Source organism: Mastigoproctus giganteus, chromosome 6 (assembly GCF_048544385.1).
Source record: "Mastigoproctus giganteus isolate SK-2022 chromosome 6, ASM4854438v1, whole genome shotgun sequence".
Classification (NCBI taxonomy): Eukaryota; Metazoa; Arthropoda; class Arachnida; order Uropygi; family Thelyphonidae; genus Mastigoproctus; species Mastigoproctus giganteus.
This window is the reverse complement of record NC_143580.1, coordinates 118,413,801-118,441,412: the sequence shown is the minus strand read 5'-3', so window position 1 is coordinate 118,441,412 and position 27,612 is coordinate 118,413,801. Positions and strand designations below refer to the sequence as shown.

The 27,612-nt window shown below is 37.9% G+C and overlaps 1 protein-coding gene across 1 annotated transcript in view; it reads left to right on the top strand.

The window, feature by feature from the left end:
* LOC150084532 (ecdysteroid-phosphate phosphatase-like) overlaps positions 1–27,612 on the top strand; it is a 390,193-nt gene that overhangs the window by 203,945 nt on the left and 158,636 nt on the right. Inside the window, exon 7 of the mRNA XM_090375298.1 lies at positions 13,418–13,626. Coding sequence (XP_090231424.1) covers positions 13,418–13,626 — 209 coding nt within the window. The remainder of the gene's footprint in view (positions 1–13,417; positions 13,627–27,612) is intronic.

Here is a 27,612-nt window from a genome sequence, read left to right as displayed (position 1 = left end):
TAGCATCAGCCAAAGAAAAAAAAAATGCCCTTATTTTGCCCATCCACTCTCTCCAAATGTTTGTCAAGTTCTGCCTTGAATCTATTTAAGCTATCAACTGCTACTATGACAGATGGAAGTTTGTTCCAGCAATCAACCACCCGCTGGCTAAAAGCAAACTTCCGCACATCTATCCTATAACTGTCTTTCCTCACTTTGAATGTATGCCCTCTCAGGCGATTATTCTGAGCAAGAGGAAGAATCCCATTAGCATTGAGTATGCTGCTGAAACCATTCAAGGCGTTATACACCTCAATCAGATCACCTCGCAGGTGCCTAATCTCTAGAAACTGTAATTTTCAAAACTTAAGCCTTTCTTCGTAAGAGCAACCATTTGTTCCATTCACTAATCTTGTTGCCCTTCTCTGTACTCATTCCAACAGCTCTACATCCTTCTTAAAATGATGCCTGCAGACCTGTATACAGTACTCAAGGTGTGGCCTGATCATTGCCTTATACAAGGGGATAATCACCTCCTTATCCCTGCTAGAAAAATTCCTGTATATCATTGACAAGACACCATGAGCTACTCTTGCAGACTGTCTGCACTGCTCAGAAAACTTCATATCTTATTGCATTTGCAATAATACCAATAGTATTATCGCAAATACCGCTAATATCCCCAGGTCCTTTTCTTTCTCTACTACTGTCAGTGTGGTACCACAGAGTTGATACATTACTCTGAGATTACTGCTTCCCATATGTAGTACTTTACATTTGTCAATGTTAAACTTAATCTGCCACCTCTCAGCCCATCTGCTCAACTCTTCTAGATCCTGTTGCAGCAGTGTACTGTCATTAGTGTCCTTAACAACCCTGCTAACCTTCGTATCATCTGTAAACTTGGACATTAAGCCTGATATACCATCATCAATATCATTTATAAATACAGAAAACAACAATGGACCCAACACTGAACCCTGAGGGACTCCACTCATAACATTAGTCCACGAAGAGCAGTGTCCATTGATTACCACTCTGTCTTCTCCCACTCAACCATCCTTTTATCCATAGCAGCAATTTGCCTCCAATGCTACACTGCTCCAATTTGTGCAACAGTCTTCCATGTGCAACAGTATCAAAGGCTTTTCTAAGATCCAAATATATGATATCAAAGTTATTCTTTGCATCCAGTTCCTTTGTGACTACATCATAGTATCCAATCAAATTAGTCAGACAAGACTTCCCCTTAACAAAACCATGCTGTGTCTGAGCTATAACTGAAGTCTTGTCTAGATGATCCTGCAATGTTTCTTTAACCAGTGCCTCCATTAATTTCCCTGGAACAGAAGTTAAACTGAAGTTAATTGATTTAGGAAATTGTTTGTAAGTAATAATCAAAACGTTATGAAGAAACAATGTATATTATGTATTACATTTATTTTGAACTTACTTAACTGTTTTACATGGTTTCAACTATAAATCACACTTTTTTACATAAACAGAAATAAACAAACACAACTAATTGCACACAAATAAGAGTATAATAATCTTGGGAAGGTTTATTTTTTAAAATATGTAATCTTGAATTTTTATTCAACCAAGCGAGATTGTCTTTTTTTTTCACAGCTAGGTCTTTCATCCTATTGAATAACAGTATCTCCTTAGAACTGCATACAGACTGTTTCTGTCACCAGTTTCTAGCCAGTGAAGAACTCTACGCCAGCAATGGCTCCCACTTTGTCGTCTTCATCATCAAAATCACCTTGGTTAAAGTCAACACATTCTTCACCCTGGACTAACAAAACAATTTCTTCAGTTAAAATATTGATAACCAGGATTATCAGCATCGTTGTTTAACCATGCCTCTGCATTATCTTGCCCACACTGGGAAAACCTAGGAATCCCTTGAAATAAAGTTACAATCTCAGCTACGTCTCCATTCAAATCTTGCACATGTGTGACCATCTCTTCGGCAGCACTCCATAGTTTATGCCATGCCTTTTTCAGATTTCTCTACGCTAGCATATTCCAGGCAATTACTCTCTGACAACATTCTCCAGGCATCTGCTAATATGTATCAACCATCCTTAATGTTGAGCTTCTTTGAAAACTCAACTACGCTCTCTTCATCTCTCTCTGGTAGAAGCAAGTGATGCAAGACTTGTTTTTTTTTTTTTTGTACATTTTTTGTTTCTCTATAACTCCTTGATCCATTGGCTGCAGCAGGGTTATAACATTTGGCTGTAAAAACCTGACAGTGAAGTTCTTGTCAATTGAATTCAGTTTTTCAAGAGGAGGGTGGGATGGTGCGTTATTGATAATAAGCAAAACTTTAGCAGTTTTACCCTCATTTTCTCGATGCCTCTTCGCACTTGGAATAAAACCTTGGCAACACCAATCCAAAAAAATGTTGGAATTCATCCAAGCATTTTTCTGTCCTTTATATCGTATTGGCAGACACTTTATACCTTTAAAGCATCTTGGATTTCCCAATCACCAGCAATGGTAAAACATGCTGTCCACTTGCATTTGCACACGCCATAACTGTAATATGCTGTTTGTTAGCTTTGAAACCAGGAGCAGCCATTTCACATCACAACGCAGGGGATCCAAGTGTTGTTGTGGACCGCAGGGTTTCCCCCATTAGCCATTTTTGTACATCTTGTGAAGAGGCTTTCGCCCTATCCGGTCATGTGCGTGTAGTGTATTGTGTATAAGTTTTGTGTAGTGTTCATGACGCTAGTGATTTACCAGGGAGTGACTTCCAATTAAGACCAGTTTCATTTGCATTGTAAACTTCACTCTTGGAGAAAGACTGCTGTACAAAATAGAGCAATGTGGTTGGTTGAGTGGGAGAAGACAGTGTAGTTTTTAATGGGCACTGTATTTTGTGGACTAATGTTATTAGTGGAGTCCATGGGGTTTGGTGCTGGGTCAATTGATGTTTTCAATATTTATTAATGATACTGATGAAGGTATATAAGGCTTAATGTCTAAGTTTGCACATGATACGATGGTTTGGAAGGTTGGTTAATGACAATAATCAGGGTGAGATACTGCAACTTCTATGAAAATTAGGTCAATGGGCTGTGAAATGGTAGTTGAAACTTAACATTGACAAATGCAAGGTACTGTGTGTGAGTAGCAGTAATCCTAGATTAACATAACAACTGTGCTGTACCATACTCAGAGAAGCGGAAAATGAAAACATTTGGCGCGGGGGGGGGGGGGAATTGTGTAGTCAGTCTTTGCTAGTAGGGTTAACAAGATGTTTATCCCTTTTTAAAAGGCTATGGTTTGGCTCATGGGCACTGGCAGGATATTTTGTAAGGTAGTGCAAAAAAAAAAAAGTACAGTAGAATGTTGATTATACAAACCACAGTGGCCCCCCAAAAAATTACAGTATCTACTTTTAGTGCATTAGTTTTTATCCTGAAATATTACTCCTACTCTGCTTAATGCATTCGCTTCTGATTATTTATTTGAAGATATATGCACTATAGCACAAAAATAATCTTAATTTGTCAATACAGGAGTTAAAAATCAAATGTTGGCTTTAGCTACTGTGTGGCTGCAAGAGTCTCCCATAACCTTGATGTGCAACAGTATCAAAAGCTTTCATGAAATCTAATTATATGATATCAAAATTATTTTTTGCATCCAGTTCCATTGTAACCCCACCACAGTATTCCACATCTCTCTCTCCTGTTGGGTGTACCTATTTGATCCTCAGTTGTGTGATGTATACCACAGTAAACCTAATAGTAAATTCTCGTAAACCTAATAGCAAATTCCCACAGTAAATTTTTGTAAAACACATCCCACCATTCCCAACACACTCCATTCAATGTGGGCTTCCGTCAAAAGGATGTCAGAAGGATTTTGACGAAAGTTGATGCTCAGAAAGCTGCAGGTCTTGATGGTATTTCTCCACTTGTTCTCAAAACCTGCACCTGAACTTACTCCGGTTCTTTGCCGCTTTTTTTTTTTTTTCACTTTCATATTCCAAATGTATTTTTCCCTCTGCTTGGGCATTTGCTCATATCCAGCCAGTTCCTAATAAGGGTGACAAATCCCTCCCATCCAATTATCTTCCCATTGCAATTTCTTCTACTCTTCCTAAAGTAATGGAGAAATCAATTAACCGCCAACTCTTAAACTACCTAGAAACCTTCCATCTGATCACCGATCGCCAGTATGGATTCCATCGCTGTCGACCCACTGGTGTATTCTGGTTTATGTTACCCATTTATGGACTAATTCAGTGGAAAGGTTCGGTGAAACACAAGTAGTTGCTCGTGACATCTCAAAGGCTTTCGATCATGTTTGGCATAAAGGTCTTCTAAACAAGCTACCATCTTATGGTTTGCCAACTGTTTTTAGTAATTGGTTATCCAGTTTTCTCTCTGATCGCTTACTTAGGGTGATGGTAGATGGCTCTCTGTCTTCTAACTTCTCCACTAATGCCAGTGTCCCCCAAGGTTCAGTTCTTTCCCCCACTCTTTTCTTCTTGTATATTAATGACCTTCTTCCATTGACTGGAAATCCTATCCATAGTTTTGCCGATGATAGCACACTGCATTCCACTTTCCATTTTGAGAAACCTTGCCCTGCTCAATCAGCTTCAACTTCTCGAAAATCTGCTACCAATTCCTTAAATGCCGATCATCAGGTAATTCTCCAGTGGGGCAAAGATAACCTAGTTTATTTCAACCCTTCTAAAACTCAATCTTGTCTTATATCTCGCAAAAAGGATTCTTCTGCTCCTATGCTTAACTTTGGCGACACTCCGATTTCTAGGTAAAATGATATATCTCTTTTGGGGATTACCCTAGTTTTAATCTCTCTTGGCACAAGCACATTACAAATATTGCTTCCTCTGCATCTAAAAAAACTTGGTTTTCTCTTTCGCTCTCAGCATTACTTTTCTTCCAAACAGCTGTTCACACTGTACAAATCGTAAATCCTCTCTACCATGGAATATTGTTCCCACATCTGGAGTGGTGCCCTCAAAACCTCTTTCAAGCTTCTAAATTCCATTCAGAAGAGGGCAGTTAGGTTAATTAATAACTCATCTCTAATAGTCTCTTCACTTGCTGTCCCATAGACGTACTATTTCTGCTGTATGCCTTTTCTACAGATACTTCCACGGGCACTGTTCTTTGAATTGGCTTCTATTAATTCCAGGGGCTCACATCTGGTGAGTATGGGCTTGGCACACCCAGGATCCTGAGCTGGGTATCATCATTCTTCTTTTTCTTGGTGATTCCCTTCTACTCTTGTCTCTCTCTCTCTCTGGGTAATACAGAAAATTTTTTTTTTTTTTTTTTTGCTGGCACAGCATAAGCCTCAGGCTTCCTTGCACCCTATGGCTAATAATAATAATAATAATAATAATTCCCGCTCTCTCTCTCTCTCTCTCTTTCAAAAGAGTCTGAACACTTGCTGCCACCAGCCAACATCCATTTACTGTCCAACGTTTCATCTTCCTCATTTATTCATTCAACTGCCGTTTTCTGGAACAACCTTCCCTTGTATGTATTTCTTGAATATTACAGTCGACAGAAGTTCAAGTCTAATATCAACAAATATCTTCTTTCGTCTTCTCAACCTCCAACCTGAGAATGGTACTAAGTACTATAGGTTCTAATACCTCTCGTGTTTGGGGTTTTCAAAAAAAAAAAAAAAAAAAAAGACCCCTTCATCAGTATCATTAATAAATATTGAAAACATCAATGGACCCTGCACTAAACCCCTGGGACTCCACTAATAAAATTAATCCTCGAAGCGTAGTGCCCATTGATAACTACACTGCCTTCTCCCTCTCAACCAACCCTTTAGCCATTGCAATAATTTGCCTTTAATGCCATATTGCTCCATTTTTAATTACTCTAGTTACTGTACACCGTATGGGGCCATGAGGTGTAAACTATTCAAAGAAAAATGGTCCGATTATAAACTCTGCTGTGAATCCACACCATACTGTAAAGTATGAACTTTGTAGTGGTCTTTCATGCACAGCAGATGGACAAGAAGTTCCCTGTATTCGGCAGTTTTGTGCATTTACAGCCTCATGAAGAGTGAAATGTGCCTTATCAGACCACAAGATCATTCTAGCCCATATATCGTCAAGTTCCATACAAGCCAGAAATCTTAGGGAAAAGTCTATTCGTTGTTGCTGATCACAAGACTTTAGTTCTTGCACTATGTGAATCTTGTACCAGAACCAGCGTAAAATTATTCGAAGCACTTTATGTATGGTAGACCAAGGAAGGTTCAAGTCTCTTGACATACCTCTGCAGGCACTACTGACTGGTAGTGTTTAGCATTCTGACCTGGAGGCCATTGCAACTGCAACTTCATCCACTACCTCCATTCCGTTCCGATATGTGTCATTCCCTGCCTGGAATTACACCTAACTCTCCAGTCGCTTCAAAGTTCTTTATTAGTTTTCGTAGCCCACTGACATCAAAGGTCCTTTATGCAAACCTTTAAGTTTCCTATATTCACATAGTGCTGCATTAGCGTTACTATTATTCTGGTAGAACAGTTTTATTAAAAGAGCCCATTTTCCTCTTTTGTAAGAGCCATAATGGTTATTAACAGTGGCGTTGACCTTTCTGCTTTTATCTAACAGGATGTCATTTGCATAAGCAGACTGTCTTGAAGTAAATGACAACTTTTACATATGTGCAGCACCATTTTCCCCCTGGTGGCAGAAATTTTTACTAATTGTTTTTCTTCTACAAATCGCTTCCCCATACCCTAAATGATATACCCACCAATTTTCAGTGCTAACTCTAACCGTTTTGACACTAGGGTCTCCTGAATAGGGAAACTTAATTTATAACCACCCAGTTCATTGGCTGAATTTAATACTCGTAGGACATTGTGGCTGGAATAGGTAGGTTGCTGTTGCTGCACACAGAGCAGCTGCGAAGACTTACAAACTCACAGGATGCACAATTGACACTCATAACTAAAGGCTGCCAGGCAAATATTTTGTGAGATCTCAACGAACCATATTGTATTCGTGGAATCCACTGCATCTGTGAAATATGATTGCTGTGCAGAAACAGAGGACTCACGCTTTAGGAGAAACACGCAATAAATGGAAGCAGGGATAACAGTTTTATCATCTCCAATTCTGGGAATATTTGTTGCAACGAATCTTATGACTAAATTTCATCAGAAAACGTAATTGTAACATTGTAGTGACAGAAATTAGAAGAACCTAAATGAAAGGAAATGTTGATGTTACATTAAATTACATGAGCAGGCGTGCAGGACACTGATTACACAGATTGATGCAGATGTTTACTAAATCCTCAGGATTTAGTAAAGTGTTTTGTCAGTGATATACAGATATTTTGCTAGTAGGGGTAAGGAGATGATTGTCCCCTTGTGTAAGGCCATGGTCAGACCCACTTGAGTACTGCATACAGGTCTGGAGGCTCATTTTAGGAAGTATAGCTGCTGGAAAGAGTACAGACAAGGGCAAAGAGATTGGTGAGTGGAACAAAGGATTGCTCTTACCAAGAAAGGCTTAAGTTCTGCAAATTGCAGTGTCTGGAGACTAGGCCACCCGCGAGGTGATCTAAGGCCTTGAATTGTTTGAGCAAGCTCGGTGCTGATGGGATTCTTCCTCTTGCCCAGATTACTCATCTGAGGGGACATAAATTCAAATTGAGGAAAGACAATTGTAGAATAGATGGCGGAAATTTGCCTTTAGTCAACCACCCGCTTGGCTAAAGGCAAATTTCCGCCATCTATTCTACAATTGTCTTTCCTCAATTTGAATTTATGTCCCCTCAGATGAGTAATCTGGGCAAGAGGAAGAATCCCATCAGCACCGAGCTTGCTCAAACAATTCAAGGCCTTAGATCACCTCGCGGGTGCCTAGTCTCCAGACACTGCAATTTGCAGAACTTAAGCCTTTCTTGGTAAGAGCAATCCTTTGTTCCACTCACCAATGGAAGTTGGAACAAACTTCCATCTGTCGTAGTGGAGGTCAAAAACTTAAATAAGTTCAAGGCAAAATTAGACAAGCATTTGGAGTGAATGGATGGGTGAGATGGGAAGATTTTTTTTTTTTTTGGCTATATATGTTTTTTTTTTTTTTTTTTTTTAAATCAGCTGCTAAGTTGAAGAATACATCATTTATACTACCAAGGTTTGTGAATACCTTCACAACGAGCTGCCATGGTATTGCACAACCTCGAATAAGTAATGCTTCACCTATGGAAGAAGACTAAGAAGACTATTGTTACTTATTCTTGGTGGATACCACCACCCAGACAGCACTGTTTCAAGGATCTTTGGCCCCTCTTCAATAGGTGGTTAGGTTCCCTGGTGTCACAATAATGACAACCCAGTTGTGAAGTATAACTCCACAATTTGAGAGATGCCTGATGGTGTGCAATGATTTAATCTAAAAGACATTTCTTGGCTAAAGCCAGAGAGTATGATGGTGCCTCTGTAGCCAGTCAGGCAGGAGTAGCAGTGCGTAGCACATGCTTCTTGATTAGACCGGGGTTCGAGCCCATGACCACCAAATATGGAGGATGCAGAAAGGTCAGGGAATGACCACCGCATATCCCCGGAGCAATATGGCCTTAGTTGCTAATGCTCCTAAAAAAAAACAAATAACAATAACAGCCAGAGAGTATGGAGGAGTTTACTTATGATGGGTTAATGCACACACACATCATATATGCTACCAAGGTAGTTTTAATGCATCATTTTAATTCATAACTGGATTGTCACTATTGCAACACAACAGTGTTGCAATAGTGACAACTATTACTCACCCACCAAAGAAGGGCAAAAAAGCTTTGAAACTGTGCTGTCTGGGTTGTGGTATCCACCAATCAATTTAGATTAGAGGGTGTGTCTTCTGAGGAGGGAGTACAGTGGGTCTAGAATACTGTGGCAGGAATACCCACTTTATAGATCCTGTGCAAGCATGCCTGACATCAATCCCATGTTCTGCCAATTGGCCCAGTGTTGACAGCAATTAATAGTTAATAACTAGTTCAGCACAGGCTGTGGGGGGTTAATGTTGTTAATTTATGTTAATATATGTATGTAAAGAAAAGGATTATTTTTTATTTATAATAGTTTCCCCCCTAAGATTATTAAAGGTTAGTTATTCATCTATTACATTTCCCCAGCAGCTAGAGTCCTGCCCTAGGATAAGTAAAGAATGTGAATGAGTACCAGTTCCCTGGCTGATTAACAGTTGGTTAGTTATGTGGAAAAGGAAAATTTCTTTTTTATATTAAATTTAGGAAATTGAAGAATTATTATGATTTGGGTTAAAGTTAGCATCAAATTTAATATTTTTCTATCAACTGCTGGGGGGGGGACAATTTGCAACTTGAACCCATAAAGTATCAGGTAGGGTCCTGTCCTAGGAGTGCCCCATGATTCCTGCATATCATTGATATGCAGGAATCTCGCTAGCAGGGAAAAAGAGGTGATTATCACCTTGGATTAAGCCGTGGTTAAGCCACTTATTGATTACTGTATACAGGTCTGGGGTATTCATTTTAGGAAGAATGTGATCTGCTGGAACACATAGGAAGGGCAGCAAGATTGGTGAAGGGAAAAAAAAAAAGTGCTCTTTCCAAGAAAGGCTTCATTTCTGCAAATTGCAGCATCTGGAGACAAGGCATTTGCAAGGAGATCTGATTGAGGTGTTTAAGGTCTTGAATGGATTGAGTAAGCTCAGTGTTGGTGGCATTCTTCCTCTTGCTGAGACTACACACACACATGAAGGGGTACAAATTCAAATTGAGGGAGGATTATTGCAGGATAGATGTGTGGAAGTTTGCCTTCACCCATTAGGTGGTTGATTGTTGGGAAAAACTTCCTTTTGTTGTTGTGGAAGTAAGTTGATGCTGATGCTCTTTAATCCTGCTTTCTTGCATTGTTTGTACTACTAATACCTATTTATTAACTATACTTCTAGCATTGGTATATAAAAATGTGAGACTGCTTTTCTATATTGTTTGTATCCCTAACATATCCTATGTAATTGCTTATGGCCATTCTTTCTCTCTAGGAATTTTCCATAGCTATTTGACCAGTTGTATTTTAACTTTTCATTGAACAACTTTTCAGTAATATCCCATTATTATTCAAATTCCATAGTCCCAGTTATTACTGTTATAGGAGTCTATCTTGCCCATTACTACTATTGGTGTGGTACAAGAACCTTGTATTGTTAACTAACCTGTCTTTCCAATGAATTCCATGCTTCCACCCACTACTAGCTTCCTTAAACTCTATTTAAATAAATTCCATATTTATTAAATTCTTTCTGCTAACCAGGACAGGCCCTGCTGCAAAAATTTTTTTATTCCTTTCATCCTTGTCAAGTCTTTGGAGTCTAGATTTTATTGACAAAGCTCTTGTTATGTGATCCCTTCTGTTGTGTCTTGGCAGAGTCTAGACCAGGGGTGAGCAACTTTTTTCGTCAGCGGGCCAAATGAAATTTTCGCATCATGATGCAGGCCGGAATAGATTGAACGATTTAATAAAAAAAATCAGAACCTAAAAAATGTTATATTACTTGAATTACCAAATTATTAATGTATTTTTAAAAAAAGTAAATACAATATTTAAATTTGTCAGAGCTCTATCTGTTTTGACAAAATTTTCAAAGTATTTTGTTGCTTACGCAAACCACATTTTAAATTTTCTGCTTCAATTTTCATTAGTTCCGGTGAAAATAGCTTATATTTTACGAAATGTTTTTTTTGAAAAATGCCTTTTTAGATTATATTCTTTAAAAACGGAAATAGTTTTGTTACAAACCAAACAAACAGCTTTACCATCTATATTTGCAATTAAATATCTGAATGTCCAATTATCATTGAAAATGCGGCATTCGGCATCAGTTTTTCTTTTTTTTTTTTAATTGGCTCATTTTATGGGCTATAAATTATATTAAATTAAAAATTGTAATAATTAGAAAAGGCATAAAACATAAAATATCTCGCACCAATATTATTTTTTTCAATAAGAAGTCAAACCCAAAGGAACTTTGTTCGATCGATGCTACAATAATAATTAGGAAATAACTCTTTGATGCTGCGTAGAATCACTTGGTTACTGTTGTACTGGCCGTGATTCCCGATTGAACCGAATTAAGCCGAACGTTTACGGCGAGTGTAGTCAGGTATGGATTTTCTATATTTATGCATTTACCGAGGGGGCCGGATTCAACATCGTCGCGGGCCGGATGTGGCCCACGGGCCGGCTGTTGCCCACACCTGGTCTAGACACAATAACATTTTGACCTGTCTGTTGGCATTTCTCCAGCGTGATCAAGTCTTCATTTTGTTTTTCCTGACATCATTAGTTTTCTAATTTATACATCCTTTAGTTTCCTTAAGAGAACTGACAACTCATTTGGACCATCATCATTTTTTATCAGTACACTTCCCAGCATATAGAAATGTATCACTATTAGGTAAGGAAAACTCCTCATATATTGCAATGAGTACAATCAGTAAAACCATGGCTCACAGATGAATCACCAGAGACAACCCTCTGTTGAATCATACTATCCTAAGAAATGCAGTTTCAAAAACTATAGTTACCACTAGATATAATCAAATTGAAATTATCACGAAATATTTAATAAAATACTCATCATAATAGGGCGGTGTCAACTTTATTCCCACACTAGAACCTAGAACTGAGAACCTAGAACTGAACCCTAGTTATATGCTATTGTTAATTATATAGGTTTACAAGTTGTCATAGATCTTTAAGGGTGGAGCCACCTTAGTTGCTCTGAACTACTGTACAAAGAAGTTCGATGTGAGAGTGCAATATTATTATTGTATTCTTAGCAATCTTAAAATAAGATTGCACAGTTATTGCTTAACCTGAAACAGTTATATATTATATTGATCTTAAAATAAGATTATTGTAATATAATTATTTCAGGTCAAGCAGGCTAATTTGACAAACCAACGAATAATTAAAGAATGTTTCTGTTATGACTTAACAGAATTTAATCAAATTTTTAATAACTATACATTTTAGAGAATGAATCTGTTATGCATTCAATAAAAATTAGTAAATACAGTAGAACCCAAATAAGAAGTTTTCCAAGTGACTGGAGGTTTAGAACTTCTTACACACAAAAACTTCTTAGAAGGGAAAATGACCTAAGGGTATGAAATATTAACTACACAAATGAAAATGAAAAGGTACACATAAGTTACAGATCATTTTTAAGTGTTTTTCAGAATTTTTAATATTTTACTCTATCTATACGAAACATTTTTAAACTGAGGATTTCAAATTGCTTAACATTCTGTTCATTAAACTCATTACCAAATACTCATTACCAAGGTGGAAGGATGAGCTCCTTTGGAGTTTAAACATACCTTAAAAGGTCACAGTTACAATAAGACATAGAACAATCCACTAAGTAATTCAGAACTTTTCAAAAAAATCAGAACTTAATGACAAATGCTTCACTGTGCTTCACATGGCGAAGTTATCCGATTATGGATATTGATGTAAACAATAGCAATATATCATTTCCATTATATCCAAATTTTTATACTAAAAAGGTTTTAAGGATGAAACATCAGACTATGGAAAATTGAGCAATCGAACAAGTTTGTGCGTAGCATAATTTTGGTTTGTAGTAAATTACCGAAGTAGGTGGCATTGTTTTTGTGATATCTCATATTGTTAATTCCTTCACACTGCAGATAACACCACCTCTGGGCGGTGGTATCCGCTGAGAATCCACTGGCGAAGCGTTTCTTATTCGAGAATCCAGTGTCAAAGCGTTTCTTATTCGAGAATCCAGTGTCGAAGCGTTGCTTATTCTAGGTAGTTCGGTATCAGGCAACTCTTTGTGAAGGCATTCACAATATGAGATGTAGAAAATTATGCCATTTCACCTGTTTTGGTGATTTACTATGAACTAAATGTGCTTGGCAATAACTTGTTCGATTACCAAATGTTTTTGGTAATCGAACTTTTGATCGAAATTTTGAAATAGAGAAATTTTTTATTAAAAATAAAGAATTTCTCTATTTCAAACACATAAAGTGGGAAAACGTCATTATAATAATACACTGCATATTCTTTATCACAAACTTTTTATGCAGGGGAAACTTCTTACGTGGGAAAATAATACATTACAGTATATAGAGGTAAAATGGGACTTAAGAAACCAAACCTAGTACAGGGGAAACTTCTTATGTGGGAATGTCTTATCTGGGTTCTACTGTACTTTAAACTTCTCATTTCATTATTTAAAGAGTATTTCTGGTCAACAGAATTTTAGACAAAGCTAAAACTTTCAAGGTACTCTTATTCGATTTCAAAAAAATAAAAATAAAAAAAATAACCAGTTGGTTCAAGAGCAGTTTTAATTGTTTTCCCTCATTTATTTTAGGTTCATAAGGTTCTTTATTCATATGTTCCACAAGAAACAGATGAATTAGAATTAATAATTGGAGATTTCGTTTATGTGAATGGTGATCAGCTAAATAATTCAACAGATGGATGGGTAGAAGGAATTTCGTGGCTTACTGGTTGCACTGGATTTCTTCCAAACAATTACATTGAGCGGACAGCAGAGTCAGATGTGTGGACATTACATAGGTAAGAGCAGTAAAAAAACTGGTCTTCAAAATTAATTTTGTTCATCAGCTTAATTCATCATGATTTGATAAATAAAATGTAATCTATTTTGTTTGAGTGGATAATATTGAATGACTGCAATTTTTAATATAATTTATTATTAGTAGTAGTAGTGGTGGCAAAGGATGCAGTAGCAAGCTTATACAGAATCAGTCAAAAAAAAAAAACAAAACAAAAACGAACACTTCCCATTTCACCTGCTAATTCCATCCATCAGTTTATTTAGTTTTTCCTTTAATTTACTCAAACTACCCACCTCTACTCACCAGATGTGTTTTTCTCTACAATCAACCATCCTTGCTGAGGGCAAATTTATGCACACACAACCAGCAACCATCCTTCCTTAATTGAATTTATGCCCCCCATATGATTTGTCTGAGCAAGAGGAAGGATACTGTCAGCATTAAGCTTATGCACTGCATTAAAGGCTCTAAACATCTCAATTAGTTCTCACAGTTGCCTCGTCTCTAGTTGCTTCAGTTTGCAAAATTGAAGCATTTCCTGGTGAGAGCACACTTTTGCTCCTCTTGCCAATCTTGTTGCTCTTCTTTGTGCCTGCTCAAGTGGATCCACATTGTAAAACAAGGCTTCTAGACCAGTATGCAATACTCAAGATATGGCCTAATCATTGTCTTATACAGTGGGATAATTACCTCTTTATCCCTGCTGGCAAATACCTGTATATCATTGACAAAATTACTCGAGCTGTTCTACAGCCTGTCTGCATTGTCAGAGAACTCCACATCTGACTGCACAATTACCCCTAGGTCCTTTTCATTCTCTGTTGCCCTGAGTATGGTAACGCAGCTGGTATGTTAATCTGAATTACTGCTCCTTGTGTTACCTTGCATTTGTCAACCTTCAATTGCCACGTGTCACCCTATCTGCCTGACTTGTTTAGATCTTTTTGCAGTAGCATACTCTGATTACTGTGATTAACTACCCTTTCAACTTTTTATTATCTGAAAACTTAGACATTAAGTTTTCACCAGTAAATATAGTAAACAGCAATGGGCCTGGCATTTGAACCCTGGGTCGACTCCACTAATTAATAACAGTAGTCCAAAAAGAGCAGTGCCCATTGCATTAGCATTAGTAGAGGCATATGAAGCAAGAAAGCAAGCTTATAAAAAAAAAAAAAAAACACTTCCATTTCACCCCTTCGTTCGTTCAAAATACCTGTCCAGCTGAGCCTTAAATTTATTTAGGCTATCAACTTGTACAATAAGGGATGGAAGTCTGTTCCACGAACCGACTACCCACTGGCTAAGGCAAATTTCCGCACATCTATCCTACATCTGTCTTTCCTCAATCAGAATTTATGCCCTTTCAGATGATTATTCTGAGCAAGAGGAAGAATCCCATCGGCATTGAGCATACACAAACCATTCAAGGCTTTATACACCTCTATCAGATCACCTCGCCGGTGCCTAGTCTCCAGACACTGTAATTTGCAATACTTAAGCCTTTCTTCGTAAGAGCAACCCTTTGTTCCATTCACTAATCTCGTTACCCTTCTCTGTACTCGTTCCAGCAGCTCTACATACTTCTTGAAATGAGGCCTCCAGACCTGTATACAGTACTCAAGGTGTGGCCTGACAATTGCCTTATACAAGGGAATAATCACCTCCTTATCCGTGCTAGAAAAATTCCTGTATATCATTGACAAGACACCATGAGCTACTCTTGCAGCCCGTCTGCACTGCTCAGAGAACTTCATATCTGCCTGCACAATTACCCCCAGGTCCTTTTCATTCTCTACCACTGTCAGTGTAGTACCACAGAGTTGATACGTTGCTCTGGGGTTGCTGTTTCCCATATTAGTACTTTACATTTGTGAATGTTAAACTTCATTTGCCACCTCCGAGCCCATCTGCTCAACCTTTCCAGATCCTGTTGCAGCAGCAGCAGCATAGCGTCAGTAGTGTCCTTAACAACCCTGCCAACCTTTGTATTGTCTGCAAAATTGGAAATAATCTTCATATACCATTATCAATATCATTTATAAATACAGAAAACAATAATGGACCCAACACTGAACCCTGAGGGACTCCACTAATAACATTAGTTCACAATGAGCAGTGTCCATTGATTACCACTCTCCGTCTTCTCCCCGTCAACCATCCCTTTATCCATGGCAGCAATTTGCCTCCTATGCCACACTGCTCCAATTTGTGCAGTAGTCTTCCATGTGCAACAGTATCAAAAGCCTTTCTAAGATCCAAATATATAATATATCAAAGTTATTCCCTGCATCCAGTTCTTTTGTGACTGCATCATAGTATCCAATCAAATTAGTCAGGCAAGACTTTCCCTTAACAAAACCATGCTGTGTCTGAGATATAACTGAAGTCTTGTCTAGATGATCCTGCAGTATTCTCTAACCAGTGCCGCCATTAATGTTCCTCGAACAGAAGTTAAACTCACAGGTCTATAATTACTTGTATCAGCCTTTGATTCTCCTTTGTGAATTGGGGCCACATTTGCAAATCTCCAGTCTATGGGTACCTCCCCTGAGTCCACAGAAGCTCTCATAATTATGGCTAACGGTTTGCTTACTTCCTTTGCTGCCTCCTTTAATATAACTGGATAGATCCCATCCACCCAAGGTGCCTTTTTTATGTTTATCCTCAACAATTTCTCCTCCACTTTACTCTCAGTTATTACAAAATTATCTAGCTCACTGCCAGAGTTTACCTCACTTCTGGCATTCCCCTTCCTGAATGTGTGAATGTAGATACAAAATACTCGTTTAGTTTGTTAGCTACCTGAGCAGGATCCTCAACTGTTGAACCATCAATATTCAGTGGACCAATCTGATTCATCCCTTTCTTCTAGAGTTTACATAGGTAAAGAACTCTTTTCTCTTTTTCTTTGCATCCTTTGCCAAGGATTTCTCATAATCTGCCTTTGCCTGCCTAATCCTGTTTGTGACTTGGTTACAGACCAGTTTTTATCTATCATAGGCTTCCATGTCACCCATTAATTTATATGTATCCCATGCATTTTTCTTCTCTACCATGTCTGATTAGTTCATCTGACATCCATTTAGGCCTAAACCTTGAACAATATTTCTTAGTTGGTATGTAAAGCCTAGTAGCTTCCAAGATAAGTTCTTTGAATGCTTCCCATTTTGAATTTGCTGTTGGTAACATCATCAGTTGGTCCCACTGTATAGAATTTAAATACTGTCTCAGACCATCATAGTCGCCTTTACGAAAGCAAAATCCTTCCCTTTACCCCTGATGGTAGTCACCTCTTTAGTAAATCCCTCTTCAGCACACTGTGGTCACTGCCACCTAGTGGTTCATTTACCTGCAGATTCTTAATGCATGAAGAATCACTACTGATAATCAAATCAAGAGTATTACTCCCTCTAATTGCCTCCCAAACATGCTGATGTAGAAACAATCATCCGATAAATCCACAAAAGCCTTGCTAGTGTGAGAGTGACCATCCCACAAATTCCAGTCAATATCTGGGAAATTAAAATCCCCCATTATAAGACTCTCTGATTTACTGGCCCACTCTATTTCCCTGCACAATTTCTTATTATACTCATCAGAGTCATTAGGCCTATAGCACACTCCTACTCTCAATTTTGATCTCCCAATGCTTATGTCACACCAAACTGACTTGACACTGATCTGTCCAGTAATGTCGACCGGCTTCACTTCCTTGGATTTTATGTATTTCTTAACTAATAGCATAACCCCTCCTCCCTTCCTATCCTGTCTATCCTTTCTGTAGATGTTGTACTCCCAAAATTCTAGTTCTGCATTCCTTATATCTGTGTGACACCACGTCTCTGATATCCCATCAATATCTGCCTTTGATGTTTTGGGCAATACTTCAAATTCATCAAATTTATTTACCAAAGTCCTAGCATTGGTGTACAATCAAGTATACATGCACCTGTTTCTATTCTTAGCTACACTTACACAACCCTTGTGTTTACTTGTATCGCAATGACTCCCAGCAATCTCTGAAATATCCTGCCTCTTGTTTTCCAGGCTGCTCTCATATAGGCCCATATCAACGCTGAGTTGTTGCCTGATTTCGTTACACTCATTGCATCGCGCGCACACACACAAAGACATCCCCCATGGCAATATCATGTCCCGTACCTGATTGCTCCACAAACATCATGCAAGCGCAAGCAGTGCATTTTAAAAGGCTGTGATTCAGATGGCAACTGCCCCCCCCCCCCAGTTTTCCCCTGAGCTACAGCACTTCCATTAGCTTGAGTCTTTTGCTTTGCTGCTCTGGTCTGAGTCATGATTTCAATTTAATTTCAATAAAATTTCAATTTCAGTACAAAATTATAACCCTAAACTTGTATCCCAACACCGTTATAATGCTATATATATTTTTCAGTTTCGAGTATTATCTGCGAGTTCCGTTTATATAACTTCCGTATCAAGTTATGTATTAATTATGTTATGTTTGTAATCTAAGTTGTTATATGTATTTAGTTAAAAAGTACAATTTAATTGACAATGAAGTTTAAAAAGATTAATAGATTTTACTGATTAATTGACAATATTATATTATATACTATACTAAGCTTAAGCTATCTAGTTCGGGATATAATGTTGTATCGTATTACAATGGCGGCAAGTTACGAACGGTAAATCTACGGACACTTAAGTATTAATTAACTTCCAAATCTCGCTGTCTCAATTCAGAATAAACTAAGGATCCCGACTAGGTCTATAAGCTACTTATAGAAAATAATTTGATATAACAATTGGTCAATAAACGGCTAAATATAGCTAAAAAACTTCTCGTTCAACGGAGCTGCAACTTGTAACACTTGGATTTGATACCCATACCGATACTAAGTAATACCTACAAAATCTCCATCTAAGTTAAACTTTAAACTAAGTATCATAACTAGGAATATAAAGCTACTCTAGAAAATAAGTTAAAATGCCAATTTAAGCTAATAAAACAGAAAAAATTTCTCTATTCCAGGAGCAGCAAAAAACTTTGCCTGCACAAGGCTACTCTCGTTCTCAACTAATCTCTTGTTCTATTCTCAACTATCAATAGTCTCTTGACTATTGATAACTATTCTCTGTATTCTGCCATTCAGCCATTCCTTTATCCATAATAGCAACCAGCCATTAAAGCCACACTGCTCCAGTTTGTATAGCAGTCTTTTATGTGTAATGGTATCAAACTCTTTTCTGAAATCTAAGTACCATCTGTGCTACTTATTGTGATCACATTTGGTTTACGAAAATCGATAACATTAAACAGAGGGATGAAAATCGATAACATTAAAAACAACACCTAGATGAATAAATCTAACTCTTTTTATATATTTTTTTATATTTCTTCTGAAATATAAAAAAAAATTTATCTTCCTAATCTTTATTATCCAGTAGAGTATATAGATTATTCTAAAAACATAACTGTAATATAAACACATATCACTAATTTCAGTGTCAAAAAAAAAAAAAAAAATGTGAATACAAAAACACATTATAAATATACCTACCTATTCAAAAAAATTTGTACAATTTTTTGTTATTTATAATCCTTAGCATTTAAATTTTTAGTATGTTCGTGCTACCTCTACAATGATTTGTAGTCTTTACTTTCCCTCCCTTTAGTTTTGATGCACTCTGTAACTTTTAAAAAGATTCCCTAATTTCTCTGATCATTGACATTACTCCCTGGATCTTGATATCTTTGTTATTTTCCTCAGTGTTGGGTTAATTTGGTATTAGTCCAACTATGTCCTTTACTGACAGGTCACATCTTGTGGGAAGATATTCATCAATTTTTACCCACTCTGAAATTTTGTGTAATATTAAGTGAATTACTGGTATAGTCTGTTGAAGCTGCACTACTTTCTTCAGTATCTATCACAACACCTTGATGAATAAATCCAACTTATGAAAACAGTTTTTGATTGTTTTTTTTGTTTGAAAATTAAATTCCAAGCACTTGGCCATCATATTCACTGCATCTAATAAGTTAAATCTTTTTGCTATGTTCTTAGCTTGGGCATTGTCGCTTTCTTCAATTTCTGCAATAATTTTTGTTGCATTGCACTCCTGTACAATGTTTTGAAAACCTTTACGATACCTTGATCTGGAGATGTTGCACTGTGTGATGTTGTATTTGCTGTAAGAAATATGAGTTATGTTGTTCAACTGCACATTCAGATAGTCTGTACAGTTTCCTAAGGTAATCCCTCTTTTTTTTTTTTTTTTCTTTTTTCTACTGACTTGTGATAATTTGTGTCTAAAAATATATATAAATTCATACACCGACCATTGAATAAAATTTAAAATTTAATATGACTACAATCTTTACGCAAAAATATTTACAATAAACTATTGCGGAATGCTAAAAACTGTAATAAAAGATCATTTACAATAAAATTTGCTAAAATATAAAACATTAAAAGCGCTAAAAACCTGAAGCTTTCGGGAGCATCAGCTCCCTTCTTCAACAGTGATATGACTTCCTGCAACATCTCCTTAAGTAGCAGGCTCACGGTACCTCCACACGTGGTATTTCTCCACGTGGTTCAATCGGCACATGGTCAGAACTAGAAGCGGAAATGTCTCGGGAACGTGGCAAAGAAAATCGTTCATCCGACCTTAATATAATTGTTTCAAAGATAGGATTAATACGTATACCTCTATCTCTATTGATGGTATTCCTACTGGATGAACTAATCCGTAAATCCTCGAGCCATTTACGCTCCCAGTATCCATGTGCACGATCCAAAATAATAGCGTCCTCCGGGGAGATTTGATGCTGCTTCTCCCAAAAATGTTCGGCCACAGCAGACTTGTTGTATTCAGCGGTTCTTATGGCATTTAAATGTTCCCCCAGATGATCCCTGAGCCGTTGTTTTGTTTCCCCCACATAACACTCCCCACAATCCGGGCATTCAGTTCTATAAACCACTCCACTACTAAGATCTTTTGGTATGCGGTCTTTGACCTGAGACACAGCTGTGCACAGCCTCCGCCCAGGAAGCTGTACACAGCGTGTCCCATAACCCCGTAAAATTCTTGCCAGATGTTCAGTAAGGCCCGGATAGTAGGGGATGTATGCGGTGGCTACCGGAACGAATGACTCCCTACGTTCGGACACTCCTCTACTATATCTATCCAGGATCCTCTGGGGGTATCCACACTTTCTAAGTTCTGTCGTGACACAATTCATTTCTTTTTCTTTATCCTCAGAAGTGGTACAGTGTGATCTTACTCTGTCAAATAAAGCTTTTGCTACACTATTCTTATATTGTCCAGCTTGTGCTGAATTGAAATGGGTGTATTGACCTCTACACATGGGTTTTTTAAAAACTGATGTCTTAAGTCTAAAACCCACCCTGGAGATCAATACATCCAAAAATGACAGGGTACCACCCGTTTCCACCTCTGAGGTGAATTGTATAAATTGGGAGAAGCTATTAAGCCAGCAAACGGCATCATCCTCCCTCCCCTTCTGGACCAGGGCAAAGGTATCATCAACATATCTTCTCCAATTCCTAATAGGAAACGAACACCCACTAAAAACCCTACTTTCCAACTCCTCCATGGCCGTCTTAAGTCTAAAACCCACCCTGGAGATCAATACATCCAAAAATGACAGGGTACCACCCGTTTCCACCTCTGAGGTGAATTGTATAAATTGGGAGAAGCTATTAAGCCAGCAAACGGCATCATCCTCCCTCCCCTTCTGGACCAGGGCAAAGGTATCATCAACATATCTTCTCCAATTCCTAATAGGAAACGAACACCCACTAAAAACCCTACTTTCCAACTCCTCCATGGCCAAATTGGCCACGGTGGCACTAATGGGTGAACCCATGGCAGTACCGCGAACCTGCTTATACATAGTTCCTTGAAACAACATGGTAGTACTAGCTAGACATAATTCTACCCCGGTGCAAATGTCTTCCACACCGAGAAGTGATCTATTACCAAGAGAGGCATCCCTGGTCGATGCCATTTTCACACAATATACTGCATGACTAATAGGAATACATGTAAATAAAGATATAACGTCAAAAGAGATCATGCTCTCATCATCATTTATAGTCAAATTCCCCACAAAATTCACAAACTCTCTACTGTCTTTAACAACATATTCGGACTGCCCCACTATGGGTGCAATTAATTTAGCCAAGTACCCTGATAGCGCATAGGAAGGACTCCCTATAAATGAAACTATAGGTCTCAAGGGCACTTCTGCCTTATGAATTTTTTTCAGTCCATAGAATCTCGGGAATTGACTACCTGTAGTGTGTAATGACCAGTAAGTCTCCGTGGAAATCTTCTCCGTGTTCAACCAGGATTGTACCAGTTTATTGACTCGCCGTTCCAGCCCCACCAACGGGTTCCTCTGGATCACCTTATAAGTGTTATTATCTTGCAGAAGGTCCAATGCCTTCTTATTATAATCTTCTGTATTCAGGACCACCGTTGATCTCCCTTTGTCTGCTGGTAAAACAACTATTCCTTTGTCTCTTCTCAGTTCCTCTAGAGCTCTCTTTTGACTAAGGCTGAGATCTGGGGGTGCCTTCCTCACCTGACTCAACACTGCAGCTGACTTCACCCGGATTTCATTAGCTAAAGGCTCAGGAAACTTATTAATGGCCCGTTCAATACCCATTGCTATCTCCGCAATGGGGGTTTTCGAAGACACCAGAGTGAACTTGGGGCCTAAACTAAGGACTGCCTCCTGTTCTTTCGTGAGCTGTCTATTACTCAAATTATGTATAAAATGGGTGCTATTATCATATCGCTGTACCACATTTTCACTCACCAACCTATTAAACTTCATAATTTGTCTTTGTCTATCTGACTCTGCTACCCTAACAACTTTATCCGAGACTAACTTTCTAATAAGAACTAGGTGTCTAGAAGAAACATTGCTACCAATATTACCTTAACCCCAGGGGCTCACATCTGGTGAGTATGGGCTTGGCACACCCGGGGTCCTGAGCTGGATATCATCATTCTTCTCTTTCTTGGTGATTCCCTTTTACTTCCAACTCTCTCTCTCTCTCTCTCTCTCTGGGTAACTGAGATTTTTTTTTTTTCTTTTTTGGCTGGTGCAATATAAGCCTCAGGCTTCCTTACACCATAAAGCTAATAGTAATAATAATAATAGTAATAAATACATGCCAATTTGTCGTCTAGTAAATCTGAGATCTTCATGCAGCTTACGAATCCAAACATTCATAATACTCTTTTGAAAACGCACGGTGGCCCGTACTAATCGAACATCCTGGAAAGGTAATTTAACCCTAAAGCCGTGCGGTACCAGCCCATGCGCTCTGCAACGGTACGCAAATCTTAAATGCTGTTGTTGTCTAGCTTCTTTTACACAATACTTCTGGTACTGTCGGAGATGCTGCACAACTATATGGCCATAACTACTCACAATATCCTGAAAGAGGCCTCTGAGGTCGGGAAAACTCATGTCTAAAAATATATATAAATTCATACACCGACCATTGAATAAAATTTAAAATTTAATATGACTACAATCTTTACGCAAAAATATTTACAATAAACTATTGCGGAATGCTAAAAACTGTAATAAAAGATCATTTACAATAAAATTTGCTAAAATATAAAACATTAAAAGCGCTAAAAACCTGAAGCTTTCGGGAGCGTCAGCTCCCTTCTTCAACAGTGATATGACTTCCTGCAACATCTCCTTAAGTAGCAGGCTCACGGTACCTCCACACGTGGTATTTCTCCACGTGGTTCAATCGGCACATGGTCAGAACTGGAAGCGGAAATGTCTCGGGAACGTGGCAAAGAAAATCGTTCATCCGACCTTAATATAATTGTTTCAAAGATAGGATTAATACGTATACCTCTATCTCTATTGATGGTATTCCTACTGGATGAACTAATCCGTAAACCCTCGAGCCATTTACGCTCCCAGTATCCATGTGCACGATCCAAAATAATAGCGTCCTCCGGAGAGATTTGATGCTGCCAGTATGGGACACGCTGTGTACAGCTTCCTGGGCGGAGGCTGTGCACAGCTGTGTCTCAGGTCAAAGACCGCATACCAAAAGATCTTAGTAGTGGAGTGCTTTATAGAATAGAATGCCCGGATTGTGGGAAGTGTGTGGGGGAAACAAAACGACGGCTCAGGGATCGTCTGGGGGAACATTTAAATGCCATAAGAACCGCTGAATACAACAAGTCTGCTGTGGCCGAACATTTTTGGGAGAAGCAGCATCAAATCTCCCCGGAGGACGCTATTATTTTGGATCGTGCACATGGATACTGGGAGCGTAAATGGCTCGAGGGTTTACGGATTAGTTCATCCAGTAGGAATACCATCAATAGAGATAGAGGTATACGTATTAATCCTATCTTTGAAACAATTATATTAAGGTCGGATGAACGATTTTCTTTGCCACGTTCCCGAGACATTTCCGCTTCCAGTTCTGGCCATGTGCCGATTGAACCACGTGGAGAAATACCACGTGTGGAGGTACCGTGAGCCTGCTACTTAAGGAGATGTTGCAGGAAGTCATATCACTGTTGAAGAAGGGAGGTGACGCTCCCGAAAGCTTCAGGTTTTTAGCGCTTTTAATGTTTTATATTTTAGCAAATTTTATTGTAAATGATCTTTTATTGCAGTTTTTAGCATTCCGCAATAGTTTATTGTTAATATTTTTGTGTAAAGATTGTAGTCATATTAAATTTTAAATTTTATTCAATGGTCGGTGTATGAATTTATATATATTTTTAGACATGAGTTTTCCCGACCTCAGAGGCCTCTTTCAGGATATTGTGAAAATTTTCTGTCTCATTCTTTCTGAAAATCAACAAAAATTTGAGATGGCATCCATGCATTTATGTTGCTCTTGTATTCAACTGGTAGATTTTTTTGTCCCTCTGAAGCCACATGGATGTTTACTCTTCCCAATTATAAAAAGTTTTTTTTTTTTTTATTATTATTGTACCTGTTATATTGCACCCAAGAAGTACAGACAGTCCTTTCGCTTTTTTCCTACTCTCAAATGTTCATTTCTGAATAATAAAGTATGTTCAGGCATTGTTCTAATATAAACAACAGTTTCATCAGTGTTGAAAATACAGTCAGGATTAAATTCTTCCAATAAATTAGGTAAGACATTTTCTGTCCATTTTTGTGCAACCTGTATCTGAGTCTGATTTTTCTCCATGAATTATTTTGTACATAATGTTGTCTTTTTCTTCCACCTGCTTAGCCACCCATCTGTAGGCTTAAAATCATTTACACCGAGTTCGTTTGCAAATTCCTTCACCTTTCACATAGGATGTTTCTTGGAGCATTTTTTAATCTTGCATTTGTGAACCCTCTCAGAAGTACTTCTCCTGTAAGTTTATTCTTTCCACATCTTTTTTTTTTTTTTTTTATCTTATTGAGACTCATTCTCAGGCACACTTCATGAATTTTGTGTTCTTTAAAAGTTTGCACAAAAGAGGCTGTGAAACACTGGGTTTTAATTCAGCTTCTCTCTGACTACACTAAGGTTTGGCATCATAAACACTTAGAATTTTGCTATTTTCACTCAAACTTAAATCTCTATGATTCTGCGACAATTTGTATTCTAAGAAAAAATAAATTGCATTTCAGTTCTCAATGAACATTAACTGCAAACAAAACTCAAGTTTATTCATGGAAAGCAGATCATGGATACAGTACTGCATATACGCACTGTGAGATCACATGCATAGAAACTTTAAATGTTTGGACAGTGTACATTAGTAACCTATTTGCTTAACCAAGACTGTTTTGAAATTCACCAGATTGGTTTTAGCTTTCAAAGAAAAAGAACATAAAACTTGTAAAGTTGTAAAACTTTACAATAATGGGTTAGATTGCTTCTTTCCCCATCCTGATAGCAAATTATCAGGATGGGGCAAGAAGCAATAGCAAACTCATAATTTTCGTAATTATACACTTGCTTTTGTTTACTGTCATTCTCCTGCTTTTCCTGAAGGCTACAGACATATGGCAGGGATTAGAAATTAAAAGGTACTGCTTTCATGTGACAAGGGACAAGGTTGTAAACACTATTTCGCATGGTCATGATTAATAATCAAAAAGTTTCTGACTTGTACACAATTTTAGGTGTTCTGGAAGATGTATTTTTCCTAACTGAAACAAAAAATTATAACAACAAACAGCAGTATGATCATATAAAGCAGCAGGATTTATGTACATTATAAAATGGTTTTGAATTTTCATTTTTGATTATGATAAGCAACTGATAACAATAACCAGCAATAACATTAACTGGCATTCACTGTATATAATATAAAAATTATTTTTTGCATCCAGTTCCTTTGTTGCTTTGTCATAATGTCCAATCAGATTGGTCAAACAATACATCTCCTTACCAGAAGGAGCCTCCGTAGCCAGGTGGGCAGGAGTGGCAGTGCGTAGTACACGCTTCTTGATTAGACCGGGGTGTGAGCCTGTGACCACCAAATATGGAGGATGCGGAAAGGTCAGGGAATAACCACTGCATATCCCCGGAGCAATATGGCCTTAGTTGCTAATGCTCCTAAAAAAAAACAAATAACAACAACAACAACAATCCTTACCAGAATCCATGCTGTGACTGCAGTATAACTGCATGCCTGTCTAGATGATCCTGCATTACTTCTTTAACCAGTGACTCATTTATTTTCCCTGTAACATAAGTGAACCTAACAGGTCTGTAATTACTCATATCTCCCTTTGATTTGTTTGGGAATTGGGGATACATTTGCACATCTCCATCCATAGAGACCTCCCCTAAATCCAGGCATGCTCTCACATAATGATGGCTGAAGGTTTGTTTATGTCTTTTTCTGCCTGCTTTAGTATAACTGGATAGATCTCATCCACCCCAGTGCCTTTTTTATGTTAAGGTTCAACAATTTCTCCTCCTCCACTCAGTTATCACAAAATCATTCAACTCCCCCGCCATAATTTTACTCACTTCTGGCATCCTCATCCTTACAGAGTTCTCATGTATCGGCGTAGATGCAGAATATCCATCTGGTTTGTGTGCAACCTGAGCAGGATTGTCAACAGTTAATTTATTCATATATAGTGGACCAATGTGATCCAACTGCTTCTTTCTACTATTTACCTAAGTAAAGAAATCTTTGCTGGTTTTCTTTGCATTCTTTTCCAGAGACTTTATTTGTGTAACATCCCTTGTGACTTGGTTGTGGACTAGTTTGTCTACTGTAGGCATCTGTATCACCTGATAATTTATATGTATCCCATGCATTTTTCTTCACTGCCGCAAGACTCATCAATTCTTCTGACATCCATTTAGTTCTGTGTCTTGAAATTTGTCTCTTATTTGGTATAAAAAGCCTAAAAATCTGTAAAGGTGACTTAGGACTGCTGTAGTCACTTTTACAAAAGCAAAAGCCTTTTGCCTTTCCTTTGACAGTAGTTACAACTTTAAAGTAAATCCCACATCAGTACATTGTGATTACTGCCACCTAGTGGGTCTTTTTCCTGATTCTTAATGCCTGAAGGGTCACTGCTGATAATTGGATCAAGTATTGCTTTCTCTTGGTGCCTCTCTAACATACTGATGTAGGAAACAAATATCTAGTAAATCCACAAAACGCAGAGGAATTTTTAAAAATCATGCAGTGGTCTGAGGTAGCCCTGTAGTACAACCCTGTTTCATCTGTATTAAAAATGTCTTCAGGATTATAAGTGCTTAACACAGTTTGCCAAAAGGTTTTCAACCAGGTGTCAGCAGCAGAACCATTGGAATCCTATTTTTCTTTGTGAAGTTTTTTTTGTAAACAATATCATGCCTCTCCTTCCATCTTGTCAGCAATTCGTCCTTTGCCTTAAGCTCTTTGTGCAGTTTTTCAGCAAAATAATTAGCTTTTTGAAGAAGAATGCTACGATTGATTGGTGCATTAAATGAGCTGGCCT